A 16617-nucleotide genomic window follows, 5' to 3' on the forward strand; every position below is an offset into this window, starting at 1 on the left:
TCGTAGTCCCTTCTCACATTTGGGGGGTAGGGGCGCTCTCCCCTTCTCTGATTGGGAGCACTGAGGGCAGAGAGGAGGGCTTTTGCCTTTTCCTGTTCAGCCGGCTCTCTTTTGTCCAGTGCTTCCTCCTAAGACCCCCTCCTGTCCATTGGCCCTTTGACCTGGATAGTTACATGGTGGTTTGACCGCCTCCCGTCCTGGCAATATATACACAACATGCATGCATGCTGTCCTCCATTTCCAGGTCTTCAGGTCCCCTGAGGCCACCCATTCTCCTCTGGACTCATTTATAAAAACAAAATACCTACATCTTTGGCCAGTAATGTCAGTTCCCTACAGGTTTTGTGTGTGAGGCCTTCATGAGTGGTTACTTCCTGTATACACTGAGGAAGCATTTGTCAGACTCTGCAGAGTCATTTTTAGAGAAGCAGTGTCTTCAAGAGTATTTATTTATATTGGAAGGTGGAATTTTACCCAAAGAAAGTGGGAGTCAGCCTTGCTCAAAGACATGTAGATGGTAAAAAATGTATCGGCGGTAATTTGACACTCCTGCTGGTAGTTCTCCATTCAGCATTTTAAAACCCTTTCAGGTTATATCTTCCTAAAAAGAATTGATTTATATGTTTACATGAAACGGTAAGTTGCGTTAGGTGGTCTGTTTTAGGGATTTCCATGATAGCCTCTTTTCCCGAGATGGAGAGATTGGAGGTAATCCACCCGTTCAATGTGGAATCAAGCTGTGGGTTCTCAGTAGCTAAAGAAGCCATGTACTGTATAGTGTTTTTCTCGGAGTATCAACTCATGTTTTTCAGATGCTTTTCTTTTTTTAATGGTGAGGGAAAGGTATAATTTGGGATTCCACAGTGCCTTGCATACAGTAGGCGCCCAATAAATATTTGTTGAAGCAAACCAAGTTTCCCAAGTCCTTGTCTCTTGCGGTGACCAAGAACATCTTTCTCCTCTGAAGGGCTTGGCAGTTGTGGCTAAAAAGTAAGCAGTATCATTATTTGCTTGAAATCATATACACAATTTGTATGAATTTTGGTATGTTGCCAAGACATGATCTTTTTCTTATTGTATTTTCTGTAAATATTTCTGGCACTGAACTGTAAAGTAAAGGCGAAATGTAAATATGAAGGTGTCCTGTGTACCCTCGCCTCCTGTGTTTCCTCTTCGTCAGTTAGGGAAGAAGGCCCAGAGGCTTGTTTGTATTTATGCAGCCCCTTTGTCCAGAAGAAACCCATGGAATATTGAATGTAATACATTTAGTCAATTAAATTTTAAGGAGATTCTTATCTAAAAATGTCCTGTGTGCTTTTGGTTTGACTCTGGCATGGGTGTTCTTCATAATTTTAGATCAGTAGGTTTTCACCCTGGTTTTGTAGAGTATCATGAAATACTCAAAATTTGATAAATTTAAAAAGAAAATTATTTGGCCTTCTGTGCTGGAAGGAGCTTGTGTAACAAGCACTGCCAACAGAGGCCCACCTTACAGAGGCTAGCAATTGCTGAGCAGCTGGCTGGCTCTCTGTGTCCTGAGAACACAGAAATGCCAGCTGAGCTTCCTGCCTGCAGAAGATCTGAGCTCTGCCAGGGCTGGCCAGTCAGGAAAGCAGAGATGCAGGGGGAGGTCCTCCCGCTGCCCACTGGCCCTTTGAGTAGGGTCTTGGCTGCAGAAGGTTCCATGGGGCCAGATTAACACCTAATGCCTAGGTCACACATGGGGGTGGGGTACCACTTGAGCAAACAGCTGTGGTGCATGACTCTGCTAAGAGCCACCCCTCCAGCCTGGCACTGACTCCACGTGACAATGCGTGACCCCCTAAAGTGCAACTGGAAGCCAGGGCTGCGAGTTGCATCCCCTCAGGTGTGTGTCCACACCTGCTTGCCTCCTCACCACAGGACCTGCTGCTGGGTTCTGGTGGCTGGGGGTGCTTAGCCCTGGGCTGACTGCACGGTGGCCCTGTTTTGGGGTCTGGCAAGGATATGTGTGTTCGAGCCTTTCTCAGCTGTGCTGCTCAGCTCTTTCTGACCCCAGCCCCTTCAGAACCCAGTGCCAAGGGACCTCCCTGGTGGGCCAGTGGCTAAGACTCCGTGCTCCCAATGCATGGGGCTCGGGTTCGATCCTTGGTCAGAGAACTGGATCCTGCATGCCGCAACAAAGAGTTCGCATGCTGCAGCTAAAGACCCTGCGTGCCACAATTACGACTGGCACAGCCAAAAACGAACAAACAAAAAACAGTGCCAAGAAATCACCCCAACCCAGACCACCCAGCTCTTGGTCTTGGCCCCCGGGCCCTGAGTGGCACAGCTTGCCAGGCTACCGTGTTTCATGGATGCACATTCTAATACCATCTGCCCTGACCCTCCTCTGCTGGGGACTCAGGTCATTCCACAGCTGGGCTAAGACTCCCTTTAAACACACTGGCCCTCCAAACCCCAGCTGTCCCCGCCCTCGTTTTTACTGTGGCTGGAGCCCCCTTACCCTTCTCCCTGGGCCAGTGTCTTCCTCTAAGGGGGTCCTTCCACTCCATGTCTCCCCTAGGTCTACCACCCACTTCCTACAGCTGCTCCCCCAGCCTGGAACTGGGTCTGCCTGACTTTCCAACCCATGCTCCACGAGATGCCGTGGTCTCAAAATCAAGTCGGCCTCAGACCGGTTGTGTGTGGAGTCCGAGCCTCACCCCCTGGAGGTTCTGACTCAGCAGAGCAGGGTGAGCACGCCAGTCGGCATGTCTCATAAGTACCGTCCAGCCCCCTCCGCCCCTCTGCTGGCAGTGGCTGAGGCAGGTGGGCCAGTTGGAGAATACCACGCTTCTGCCTTCCTCCCCTCCACAAGCAGCAGCCGCTCTTCGTGTGGACTTCCCGCACCCACCAGGCTCCCAGCCTGGCCAGAGTCCCCCTCCAGCTCAGGGGCCGTCAGGCCCTGGGAGGTCCAGCGCCTCCTTCCTGTCGTGGGACCTGACGCGGAGATTCACTGACTACTCCATAATGAAAGAACGACAGAGGCGAGTGGGAGAGAGAAGCTCAGCATTTGGGGGTGTCTTGCCCACTTGGGAGATAAAGGAACAAGGTTAAAGTCTTAGAAGCTCATCACTGAAAACCCTAATACAGAGAGATGCAGAAGCTTCCAGATTAAATAACAGTCATTTACTGAGGGCCTTGCTGGCTCCAGAAGGAATATGTGACCTCAGATATATGAACACCCACCTGGGGGCAATTTGTATCCACTTTTCTAACTTTTAGCAGCTTGGCGAAGTAAGGATTATTTCCATTCTACAAGAGGGTCGGGGAGGTGTCACGTGAACCCACAGCATCTTACTAGGATTCAAACCCAGGCCAGGAAGCCTGGGCTTCTGTTCTCAGTCAAACTGTCCCACTACCCCAGCTTCTTCCCACTCGTCCAAAACAGCTCTCTTCAGCTGCCTGAAGGACCTTGTGGTTTCCTTATTACGTCACCCATTCAGTCACAATTGGGCTGAGAGCAGAGCGTGGCCCGGCCAGTTCCCCAGGGCAGCCCTGCCAGCCCAGCCCAGCCCAGCCCAGCCTGGCCTAGCCACACACGCACCATGAAGTACCCTCTGGTGCCGCTGGTGAACGAGCTGACGTTTTCTTTCCTGGTGTTCTGGCTCTGTCTGCCTGTGGCTTTGCTGTTGCTCTTGCTGATCGTCTGGCTACACTTCTTACTCAGCCAAGGTGAGCTGCCCAGGCCGGGCCCTAATCCGGGAGGCTGGGCAGGGCGTGGGATAGGGTGGGAGTCCCAAAACAACTGCCGAGAGAGGGGTGTCCTTCAGGCAGAGGGGTTTCCTGCTGGCTCCGAGAAAGCATTGACTTGATAGTTTAGCGTTTCTTAACCTGGAGTCCCAGAGTGAATCCTGAGTTGGGAAAACAGTATGTATGTGTGCACATGTGTCCCTTCAGGGCCACTGCTAGCATATAAGGTCTTCGGTACATATGAAATTATTGTGAATGTGATTGCGAATTTAGTTAAGATATTCTAGATAGAAGATAAAACAATTGATTACTTTTGTGCTATAATATAAATATATTTGTGGGAAAATAAACTTGGAGCAGAAATGGACTTGGAATTGGTTATCGTGTATACAAAATTCATATTATTTCTGAAGAAGCAGTAGTCATATACCACCGGTGATGGAAGCTATTATTATCAAAATGTGTATGTAAACTATATATATATATACAGAATAATGGAACTATAATTTTTGTGTGAAATATGGTGTCAAATGTAAAATGTATGTTTCAGCATGGCAGTAAATGCTTTCTGTTTTTGTGACCAATCATTAATTTAGAAGGAATTGAATCTTTATAATAAATAAATAAACAAATAAATAAATACACACACAAAAAGGTGTCCCTTCAGGGCCACAGCTAGCAAGCACATAAGGTCTTCGGTACAAATCAGAAAGAGGTGGCCCCTCTGGGCAGATGCATTAGTAAAAGATGTCCCTTCCTGTGAATGCAGCCAGGGCACAAGGCCCAGTGAGCAGAGCATGGGCTGGCTTTCAGCCCTTCTCGGCCCTCAGCCCTGTGCTTTTGCAGTCAACAACCAGCTCGATGGGTACAGCAGCCTTCAGCATTTAGCAGGTGCCCAGAGACCACTCACACAGTTTCCTGCCCAGACCACACATCAGGGAGGATCTGGGTTTCTGTAGGACACAGGATCACAGAAGCTGACTGACACCTGTCCTGAACTCAGCATGCCACCCAGAGGAGTGGGAGGCAGGGCGAAGCAGGCCTGAGGGAGGCTGGGAGCGGTGGGCCGGTGGGGACGGGGGACAGCCTGGCCACGTGGCAGGAATGACACTCTGCTCCTCAGGTGTCCCGTCTCCCCCGGCACTCCCATCACCTAGGGGCCTCTTCCTGGGAACTGTTTGACCTCCCACCTCCTGCTCAGCAGCCCCATGACCTTTGACCACCTGGGCAGGGAGGGCACTGAGTGTGCTGCCAGCTCTGCTCAGATGGTGCTCAGACAAGCTGAGCAGTTCACCCCCAACTTGCCCCATAATCTCACATGTAGGGGCTGGCAATTGTGCAATTGTTAGGAGTTCTTGGCGAGAGCTTCCAGAAAATGTTTGTTTAAAGTGTGTTCTCCTTCTGTTCCCAGGGTGGACGGCAGCCCTCCCTGAGGGCTAGTGTTGGGTAGAAGGCAGAGCCCTTGCCTGCAGTGGCTATAAAATCCCATTTCTCCAGAGTCTAGGGGATGTGGGCCCGGGTTTCAGCTTTGCCCCTTAATCGTTCATAACAATAGCTTTTTTGAACACTGTGCTAGGCCTTGTGCTAAACACCTGGTGTACCTTATTTCATTTAATCCTCAGACTAACCCTGTGAAATAATCCTTATCATACAAGTGAGGAAACTCAGGTTTGGAGAGAAGTTACCTGTCCAAGGCCACACCCTTAAGAGTGCCGACTGTCCAGTGTCCCACCTGGGCTCTGACACCTACCAGCTGTGTGACTTGGGGCAAATCCTCTCTGAGCCCCAGTTTTCTCACCTACAAAATGGAGATAATAACGGTCCCTACCCTTTGGGGCTGTGGAGAGATGCATGTCAGGGGAAGGGTACCTGAACACACATGGTACATAGCAGGTGCTTGGAAGCTGAGAAATAATCCAGGCAGTGTCGGTTTTGTCAAGGTAGGAGGAAGTGTAGGCGTAGCTTTGGATGGATTTTCCGGAAGGTGGGACACCTTCCCTGAGGTCCAAGGCACTAATCTCCTCCAGCAATTCGTTCTCCTTGGAGGCCCATCTCTAAGCCATCCACAACCTGCCCTGTCCGACCCCACTCTCAGACTTTCTCCTGAGAGGCTGTTTACCCACCGACATCTCACGCGGCGGTTTGAAACAGGTCCTTTTGTGGATTTTGCATTGAAGAGAAACCGTCCTTAAAGTGAGGCAAGCAGCCCTGCCTCAGGGTCCCCGTCTTCTTGGGAATCTCAGTATTACTGTGTTCTGTCTTTGTGCTGAGAATTGGCTCAAACCCAGGGTCTGGACCTGCCAGGGTGTGGGGGGCTGGGGCTCGGGACACCCTGGCCTGGGGTTTTCTCTTCTGCCATGGATCTCTTGATTGGGATCAGTCTGGCCTGGAATCCAGTATGAACCGCCGTCAAGAGGAGCTCTGATTCACCCCTCCCCACGCCCACCTGGCCTGGCTCAGCAGGGCGGTTTCAGAGCCCAGAAGGCAGAAGGTCGAGCAGCAAGTGCCACGTGGCCCACGAGGATGTGAGGATGCCAATGCGCTTTTCCAAGTGGAGGCCGGAGCAAGTGGGGCGGAGGAGGGAGCTACCTGGTGAGATGGGTGCAGAGGCAAGAGAAGATGGTTGGCAGCTGAGCCCTGGAGACGCTGGCCAGGGAGGGCAGTGCTGATCCCCAGCCTGACATAGGAAGGGAGGATGAAGCCTCCAAATCCCCTGCCTTTGGGCAAGGGCCCCCATGGAACTGCCCGGGACTGTGGAGCCGGGACCTGCTTTTGTGTCCAGCGCTGCCGCCTCCCAGCGGCAGGAAAACCTACGCGTGTTATTAGATGGGTACCTGAGCTTGCTAACACGGCCTATCTCGGGAAGGCAAGGTGAGAAAAGAGGGGGAAGGGGAGATGATTATTTTTCTGATATACTCAAGTTGTTTCCCTGGTTACAGAGAAGTAGAGGAGGGTGAAGACAGCCCCTCAGATTTCAGACCAAGAAAAGGCCGAGGGAGTTTCCTGGTGGTCTAGTGGTTAGGATTCGGTGCTTTCACCGCCAGGGCCTGGGTTTGATCCCTGGTGGAGGGCTTTGGCGGGGGAAGGGGGCGTTCTTTTTTTTTTAAAAAGGGATTCTACCATATACTTCTCGGCAACTTTCTTGTAATATACCATAGACATCCAACAAGTTAAAAGATACAGATCTAATGCGGGTGTTTTACAAGCCTCATGACATGCCACACGTGAGTGTGCCACACTTCATCACCCAGACCTCTCATGATGGACACACACATGGTTTCCAGGGTATTTTAGTGTGTGTGTGCGCATGTGTGTGTTTCACCATAAAACAGTGCTGTAAGGGAAACCATTGGACACATATACTCAGACATTTGATAATGAATGAACTGGTGGATGGATGGATGGACAGGTGGGTGGATGGGCTTGTGTCTCCTCGGTGTCCCCTCCTGGACCATGCTCAATACACGTAGGTCATTTGCTCACCCCTAGGGTCGTCCTTCTTCTAGAAGGTGGATGTGTCATGGGCCAACCTTCTTTCTTGGTCCCTGCTCACCATTCAAGGCCCTAAAGTCTTCCTGAGGTCTTGGGGCTCTCTCATCTCCCATGATTCTGCCTTGGCCCCCTGGCCTCAGATAAGGCTGCAGGGGATGCCTGGGCCCTGCAGGGGGCTCTTTTAGCATCGAAAATAGGAGATAGGATGTGACCACTGAAGAGGCCTTGTCTTGTCCCTCCACAGATTCAGAGGAAAATGACTCAGATGTTTGCTTTGATTGGGAGCCCCGGAGCAAAGGCCCCGCCAAGTTTTGCCAGAAGACACTCCATAGCCAAGAGGAGGAGAGGCCCTGCTAGTGAGCCTATTCTGCCAGGTGAGGCCCCTCTAAGAGGTGGAGGGCTGGAAACAGGAGCCTCAGGGCCTGCCCAAAGCCTAGGGCGGCTGCCATGTTGGAAATCTTGCTGTCTCTGCCACGTCAGAGAACCTTCTGCCTTATTGTGTGGGAGACCTGTTTTTGCCACGTTAGAGGACCAGTCACCTCTGCCGTGAAGAGTTTCTTTACAAAGGCCCCCCTACCCATTATCTCTATGACCTCACCTCCGATCACCCTCCTTAGGGTCTTTGCACTGGCTGTTCCCTCTGCCTGGAACCCTTCTCCCCACACATACCTCACCTCAGAGGGTTCTGCTCAAATGTCACTTTTTCAGTGACAACCACCTTCCTTAATGCTGTAATCTTTCCCCCACTCTGACTCTGCTCTACGTTTTCTTTTGCCATAGCACTTATTACCCATGACATGCTCGATAATTGATGTCTCCAAAGCATCCATAACAATGCCTGACACACAATGGAGGCTCCATAGATATTTGTAAAAGGAAGGAGAAAGACTTGATAACAATAGTCATAGTAATAGTAATAATAATGGCTGATATTCATTGAGTGTTTAATAGGTACCAGAGCCCGTGCTAAACATTCACAAGCTCATTTACGGAAGTCCTACGAAGAAGATATTATTCTTATCTTCATTTTACAGATGGGAATTCAGAGTGTCAGTGCAGTTAAATAATGTGCCCAAGTATCAGAGTTCTACCCTCACTGAACAGCGAGGACCCCTCATCCATCCCAGTGGGATTAAATGCCATTTCTATGCCAGTGGCTCTAAATGTATCTCACTCTAATCTCCCTTCTGAGCTCTGTTATCTATCCCCTCGATGCCTTTTCATGGCTAGAATGGGATTCTTAATTCCCTTTGCTACCCAACAAAGCAAAACACAGCACCCGATCTTCTGCCAGCCGGTCCCCATCTCCATGAACAGCATTGCTGTTGGTTGGTCTAGTTGCTTGAGCCGCAAGCCCGGGAGTCAGCCGTCATGCCTTTCTTTTCCTCCCACCCACGTCCAGTCCATCAGCAAGTCCTAAATGCCATCTCTCATGCGTCCACTTCTCTCTGTCCCCAGGGCCACTATGGCCTGCCCTACCCCAAGGTCTGCCTGTATGTCTCACTCTTGGAGCTCCTGCCTGTCCGAGTGGAGAAAGGAGGTGGTGGCGAGAAACAGGGACTCTCACTTAACCTCAGTCACACTCACCTTGTCAGGTCATGACCTTGACAGTTGAAAAAGGAAGTTGAGGGCCCTTTCCCCAGAAAAACACACACTTGGACACACACTCAGAGTTTTGTGCTCAGGGCCAGGTTCACAGGTTGTCACCTGTGCGGTTCCACAAGGTCACATGTTCAGAAGAGCCTCATGCTTCGTTTAATGTTCTGCTGTCACTGTCTTGAAATTCTTAATTTTTTTTTTTTTTTTTTTTGGCTGTGCCACGTGGCTTGTGGGATCTTAGTTCCACGACCAGGGATCGAACCCTGGCCCTCGGCAGTGAAAGCCCAGAGTCCTAACCACTGAACCACAAGGGAATTCCCTTGAAATTCTTAGTTTTTGAACAAGGGGACCCACATTGTTTATTTTTTTTAATGGGCCGCACAAATCACATAGCCCGTCCTGTTTGTGTACAGTTAATGGGGTAAGAAAAGGAGACATTCGGACGCTGATATAGAGCCCTTCCTGCCCCACCGTGGGTCTGTCTCCCTCTTACTCTTTCATCTCATTGTCACCCTAGATCCAGTGTTCCAATGCTTCCCAGCCTGGTTTTCCCAGAGTCAGCGGGGCTGCGGCAGCGGCCGAGGTGGATGGGAGACCCGCCAGGGAGGGGAGAGGACTTTGGCGAGTGAGGTGCTCCCCAGGGACCCCCGATTCATCTCCTCCACTGATGGACACATGAACGCCTCCAGAGACCTGTCTCTTCTCCGTTACAGACCACCTCCCAGTCCCCCCAGGGAGGAGCCTGAGCCTGTGAAGACAGTATAAGCTGGCCCTTGGGGAGAAGCTGCCGACTGAACTCAGAGGCCTGAGAGGGCAGGCCCCTGAGAAACCTGCTGGGCCTGACCAAGTCCACTCATCTGACAAGCTGTGCAGCCCGGGCCCAGCCCTGGCACCACCTTGAGCCATCCTGACCTTTGGGAATCTCTTTCCCACCTGTTCAGAGGGCTGGGGATCTTGCTCTGAACTTCTGTTCTCTAATTTCAAACTCACTGTATGTGAAATCAAGCTCAAAATCACTCATCCTTTTTTTTTTTTTTTTTTTTGGCCATGCCACGCAACTTGCGTGATCTTAGTTCCCTGACCAGGGATTGAACCCCGGGTCCCCGGCAGTGAAAGTGCCAAGTCCTAACCACTGGACCACCAGGGAATTCCCTCAAACTCACTCCTTGATTAGTCTTCAGGTTGATTTTAATAACAAATATTAATTTTATAACTATGTATATTGTCTACCATTTGCCTAGTTACAATAGGAAGAGCTCACCTTTAGTGGGTGCTTACTGTGTGCCAGGTGCTTCACTATGCATTTTTTATACACATGATTTTTTTTTTCTTTTTTTGCCGCGTTGGGTCTTCATTGCTCTGCACGGGCTTTCTCTAGTTGTGGTGAGCGCGGGCTACACTTCGTTGCGGTGCACAGGCTTCTCATTGCAGTGGCTTCTCTTGTTGTGGAACACGGGCTCTAGGCACGCGGGCTTCAGTAGTTGTGGCACGTGGGCTCAGTAGTTGTGGCTCACGGGCTCTAGAGCGCAGGCTCAGCGGCCATGGCTCACGGGCTTAGTTACTCCGCAGCATGTGGGATCTTCCCAGACCAGGGCTCGAACCCATGTCCCCTTCATTGGCAGGCGGATTCTTAACCACTGTGCCACCAGGGAAGTCCCACATGATGGTTTTTAACCCTCACAAACATTCTGTGAGGTAGGATCTTTGGTTATTCCTGGTTTACAGATGGGGAAACTGAGGCACAGAGTGGTCAAGCAACTTGCTCAGAGTCACACGGGTAGGGTTGGGATTTGAACCTGGACCCTGACTCTAGCGCCTGGTCCCCGATCCACTGTGCCAGTTCTTCTCCAGGTTGGGGTGTTGGAGGAGAATATGGAGGAGACGTAATGTTCTGACCTTTTAAGAAACCCCCTGTCCCTGTACCCCCACTGGCTACGGGCAAGCAGCAGGGTTGATGGGCTGGAGAAGGGGACAGGCCCTCTCAGGGATCACCTGGGTGTCATCTTTGTGTCCCCTCTTTCTCTCTCACCCCACATCCCACCAGCCACTATAAGACTTCTAAACAAAGGCAAGAGAATGAGTCTGAATTATTAGCACCTGAATTATTAGCTAGTCTCCTGGACTTTGTTCTCTCTGGCTCTGCTTTTTTCTGCCCTATTAGAACAATCCATCCAAAACACAAATCGGAACATGTCTCTCCCCACCACCCCTATCTTTCTCCCTCTCTCTCTGTGTCTCTCTCTCTGTCTCTGTGTGTGTATGTGTGTGTGTGTGTGTCTCTCTCTCTCTCTCTCTCTCTCTCTCACACACACACACACACACCCCTTTCTCCACACACGCTTTGTCACGAGCTTCTGTCAGTGCTGTGCTTTCTGGGGGCTTTCCTGGCATCGAATAAACACTTTTAATAACAAAAAGCTCCCCTTTGGCTGAAGCTCCCCCCGGCTTTGTCTGACATTTTCTCCAACTGCCCTGCTCTGTGCAATGCCACGTACCGTTTAGTGCCACTGCCCCTTTGCTGTCTGTAGGGGGCTGCTGGGGCATCGTTTGGCTTCCTGCTGACCCAGAAAAGCCACCAAGCCCCCCTCCATCCACTGCCCACCCCCAGCCATTCTGGAGGAGCCAGAGGAGCCTCCTGGGGCGAGCTCAGGCCTTGAGGGAGGGCGGCCGCAGCCTGGCTCTGCAGGAAGAACGTCTGGCCGTGCTCCCGGAGCGGCGCCTGCAGCAGAAGGCGGGCCAGACAGCTCCCTGGAGCCCCTGGAAGGCTAGGAGGATTGTTGGCTGTGTGTGTACGGGTTGTCTGTGGAAAGATGCCCTCCCTGCTTGGGTGGGAGGCTGAGACCCCGGGCCTCTGAGGGGATGGATTGAGGCCCCCTTTCTGGCATTTTGTCTGATAAGGCAGGAGGGGTGCGTGTGTGTGTGTGTGTGTGTCCTTCTCCCTGCTGCCCAGATGGCCCTGGCTTCACTGTGTCCCCAGATCCCACGGGCCCTCATCGCCAGGTGGCTGGGGCACTGTGCCTGGCGCTGGGCAGACCTGGGATGCAGGTACAGGAATCCCAGGAGAGGAGAGGGAAGGCTTGGGCCACTGGTGTCTCAGGGCCAAGCCTGAGGGTCAAGGGGACCAAGTTGAGGACCCATATGTGCTGGGGGCGTGCATCATCCCACGTCACCCTCACCACACACTTGTGAAGCAAGAATTCCCCTCTCATCCTACAGATGAGGAAATAGACGCTCTGGGAGGTCAAGTAAATGGCCCAAGGTTACCGCCAAGGGGTGGAGTGGGTTTCATTTTTTCTTTTTTTTTTTTTTTTGACTGCATGTTGAATCCATGCCCCCTGCAATGGAAGCACGGTGTCTTAACCACTGGGCCACCAGGGAAGTCCCTGGAGTGGGTTTCAAACCTTGGTCCGTGGGACCCCAAACTCAAGCTTTTCCTGGGCCACACACTACCCTGGGTCACTGATTTTTGGATACTTTGAGATGTGAGTAACCCCCAATATGTGCCGTTTCCCCTTCCTCTGGATGAAGAGTATTAGGGACTCCAGGGCTTCTTTGGGGCTCAGGATCCAGGACCCCAAGCTGTGGAGTCTCAGCTGGGTTAGTGTGGTCATCTCAACTGAGAACCGTCACCCCCTTCCCCCTGCTCAGTGTGCCTCTCACAGCAAGACCAGAATTTTTATTTATTAGAAAAATGTCTTTAAATTTATTTTATTTATTTATTTTTTTGGCTCCGTTGGGTCTTTGTTGCTGCGCGCAGGCTTTCTCTAGTGGCGAGCGGGGGCTACTCTTCGTTGCAGTGCGCGGGCTTCTCATTGCGGTGGCTTCTCTTGTTGCAGAGCACGGGCTCTAGGCGTGAGGGCTTCAGTAGTTGTGGCTCACAGGCTCAGTAGTTGTGGCTCGTGGGCTCTAGAGCGCAGGCTCACTAGTTGTGGTGCACGGGCTTAGCTGCTCCGCGGCATGTGGGATCTTCCCGAACCGGGGCTCGAACCCATGTCCCCTGCATTGGCAGGCAGATTCTTAAACACTGCGCCACTAGGGAAGCCCTAAAATTTTTATTTTTATTGTTATTATTATTTTTGGCTGTGCTGTGCGGCTTGTGGGATCTTAGTTCCCCAGCCAGCGCTTGAACCTGGACCCTCGGCATGGAAGCATGCAGTCCTAACCACTGGACCACTAGGGAATTGCCCAGATCAGAATTTTTAAAATGTCATTTCTCCTTGACTGTGATTACAGCATATTACAAAATGTGATTCTGACAGAAATTCAAACAGTACAGAAGTATATGCGCCTATTTCCCAGAACCTACTACTGTTAAGTTTTGGACATATACCTTGGGAGAATGTTGTGACATATATAAAGCTGTACCTATATAGTTCTACGCAAATACAATCATGGTAGTGGTTGTGCCTTTACGCTTCCTTTCAACCCTTAATTAATGTTATGGACATCTTTACATGTCAGTAACATAACGATCTAACTCATTCATTTTAATGGTCTTCCAGAATCCAGTTTTATGGGTATCCTTTCGTTAATTAGTTCCTGGCTAATTTAGACATATAGATTGGCTCCAATTTTTAACCATTCTAAGCAATACTGTAATGGACATCTTTGGGGATTTGTGTGGGTAAAACTCATTCCTAGAAGGGTAATTGTAGGTTTTAAAGGAACAGTTAGAATCTTGATAGTTCCTGCCCAATTGTCCTCCAAAAAATGCTGTAGCTCAGAACACGCCTGCAGCAAGGGAGCCCCGTTGCTCTCCTCATTTCCACCTGAGGACCAGATTGCTGCCCCCGACCAGAGTTTCTAATTCAATAATTCTCCAGCAAAGACTGAGAATTGGCAGAGTAGATTCACATATCCAAGTTTTCAAGCATCCAGTTTTAAATTTAAATTAGTTAAGATTAAATAAAAATTCATTTTCTCAGTCATACCAACCACAGTTCAAGAGCCCAGTAGTCACACGTGGCTAGTGGTTACTGCACTGGCCAACACAGCATAGAAAATAGGCTGATTAAGTGACTCAGGCAGGGACAGGCTAGTGTCTATGACCTTGGTCAAAGGAAGGGTCAGGGCAAGTCTCAACCCCCTGGGGAACTTCCAGAACCTCTCTGGCAAGCCCTGCAGGGAAGCCCATGGAAGGTGCAGCCACCGCTCAGCTTTAGCAAATTGTCGTCCCTCAGAGATGGGGCCCCAGGATTATCCTCTCTTTTGATTTTTTTTGGAGAGGATTGGAGCTAGAGGATTTTTAAATGAGAGACCTCCCTATGTTCAAACGATGGCAAGCTATATTCAATGTGTTAACAACCAGTGGGGGTAGTAGCCACTCTGCTACTTCGAATGGAGATTGTTGGATCCTGGTCTTCTGGTTGGGAACATTTGTCATCTCAGAGGTCACAGGCAGTACCGTAATCTCCCCCAGCCATCTCAGAAATGCAGGTGGCTCCTCCCAGAAGTGCTATGTGAGAATTCTGATGCAATCCATCCGTTTCACCCGACTCTTGAAAACTTCTGTGCAATTCTCTGAACCCAAGTGGCATAAGGATGCTTCCAGCGGTGCTCCCGAGCCTTGGCTGAACAATGGAATGAAGTGGGCAGCTTCAAATAATACAGGTGCCCATGTCCCATTTCCAGTGGCTTTGGTGCAATTGGTCAGGAGTGTTGCCTGGGCACTGGGACTTTGAAAGCCTGCCTGGGTGATTCCAGTGCACAGTCAGCGTTGAGAACCACTGGTCTGTCGGTCTGGTCTCCACACCTAGAATGTGGCTTCTTGGCCCAGCAGGTCTCTTATTTCTCTGGCTCTCACCTGCCTTGACCAGCTGAAGGGAACACCCACAGCTGTGCCTTTCTCTGTCTCCTGGCCCAGCCTCAGATCAGATTCAAGAAGCTAAATTGTATTGATTCTATTTCAAGATGTTTTCATTCTTGTTTTCTAGAACACAAAATAGTCATGTTTGAAAATTTTGCAACCCAGGCATCAGCTCTAGCAGAATTACTTCGTGGAAGAAAGGTGGAGAGCATCATTGGACAATTCAAAGAATGAGCACACTGCTTGGAGTAAACCTTCTTGTCTTAAGGGGAAAGTTGTTGCCTTATAGGGGTTTTAGGGGCTCAGTTAAGATGATACTCAAAATGGTAACTGAGGATTTGCCTTTTATAAGATCTCATTCCTGTCCGGCCCCCACATGGTCCCCACAGGGATTGCTTCATAGATGGCAGTGTTGTTGTGTACTGTTGTTCAGGTTGTGTACTGCATAAAGATGTTCCATCCAAAGGGGCACCATCCACATCATAGTCATATACTAAGTTATGTGAGAGTACCTGTGTGGGCATGGAGAATCCAGACTTCCTGGAAAGTCCTAAAGCAGCAGAGGAGAGGTCCTCCTTCGTAAGCTCCTATTGGCGCACATGACCACATACACGTTCATGGGAGAGTATGGACCTACACGTTCCCTGGCACACGCATGTGCACTTGGCTACGCCCTGCCCTGAGACTGACTTTTCAACCTCTGCTCTCAGAGGCTTGATTCTCACCCTTCACATGACTCAGAGCCTGATGTGCAGTTTCATCTGGGGGTTGGGGATAGGGTGGGACATGGTGTGGGCGTGTGTCATCTAGCATCTAGGAATGTGTGTGAGTGGGAGACAGTGGGCCCTCTCCTCCTCTGGGCAAGCTGTTAGGGTTGTTCAATAATACACTGTATGTGTCAGCTATGGCGGTGTAACAAATGATCCCAAACTCACCAGCAACCATTTATTAAAGTAACACTTATTCACGCCATGTGTCGATGGTCGGTTGCGGGTTGGCCGATCTGGCCCTAGGCTCAAGCTGTGAGTGCTCACTGGGCTCTGGCCTGTGCCACATGAGTTCATTCTGGGACCCAGGCTGCAGCCATCCAGGGATAGCGCGTCCCATGGTGATGGGAGGTGCAAGAGGGCCAGCCCCACCACACAGCCTCAAGTCTGCTACCATTCCACTGACCAAGGCACATCATGCACCCAAAGCCCAAGTCAGTGGATGGGCCAGGGGGACAGTAGCCCCTGCCTCTGTTGGAGGAATGGCAGATGCCTTAAGTAGAGGGAGGGGTAATGAATTGATAACAATAATTTGGTTTATCCGTTATTAACTTAAATGACAGAGGGACAACACAAGCTGCACACCTAGGACTCTGTTGGGAGAACTTTTCAAACACTGTAAAATATGTTTAGTGGCATAAAATAACAAATACGTGATTCTGTTCATGGATTCCGTGGGTAAGGATTGGGGCAGGGCAAGTGGGGATGGCTGGTCTCAGCTCCATGATTTCTGGGGCCTTGGCTGGGAAGATTGAACAGCTGCAGGTGACTTCACAGCTGGGGACTGGAAACATCTAGAAGCTTCTCTACTCATACGTCAGAAACCTAGACCAAAATGACTCAAAAGCATGGTTCGACTGGCTCCATTACCTGGAGCGCTTAGGGGTGACCTCGTACCTGGCCTGGGCTTCTCAGCATGGCCACCAAGAAGGGGCAAGCAGAGGGAGAGAGCCAGGTAGGGGCTTTCATGACCCGACTCAGAAGTCACAGAGCTTGACTTCTGCTGTGTTCTGTCGGTTGCAGCGGTTGCAAGTCTGCCAGGTTCAAAGGGAGCAGATGCAGACCCCACCTCTCCATAGACCCCACCTCTCTCTTTGACACCCTCCATGGCAGGGTGTCAAAGAACTCGGGGACCGTCTACTATATACACTACACCTACTATTTGCCAGCAGTGTTCTAGGCACTGGGGAGACAGCAGTGACTAGGGAAAACAATCTATCGATATTTCCAGGAAGAGTG

At 50.5% G+C, this 16617-nt stretch overlaps 1 protein-coding gene across 1 annotated transcript; it reads left to right on the forward strand.

Moving 5' to 3' along the window:
* Nucleotides 1-3569: 3569 nt before the first annotated feature.
* Nucleotides 3570-7563, forward strand: ADIG (adipogenin; the record flags this gene model as incomplete). The annotated part of the gene is made up of 2 exons (XM_079718801.1): nucleotides 3570-3696; nucleotides 7451-7563. The coding sequence occupies 2 exons, from the start codon at nucleotides 3570-3572 to the stop codon at nucleotides 7561-7563; spliced, it is 240 nt and encodes a 79-aa protein (XP_079574927.1).
* Nucleotides 7564-16617: the final 9054 nt, after the last annotated feature.

This window comes from Hyperoodon ampullatus, assembly GCF_949752795.1.
Source record: "Hyperoodon ampullatus genome assembly, chromosome: 14".
In the NCBI taxonomy this organism is placed as follows: domain Eukaryota; kingdom Metazoa; phylum Chordata; class Mammalia; order Artiodactyla; family Ziphiidae; genus Hyperoodon; species Hyperoodon ampullatus.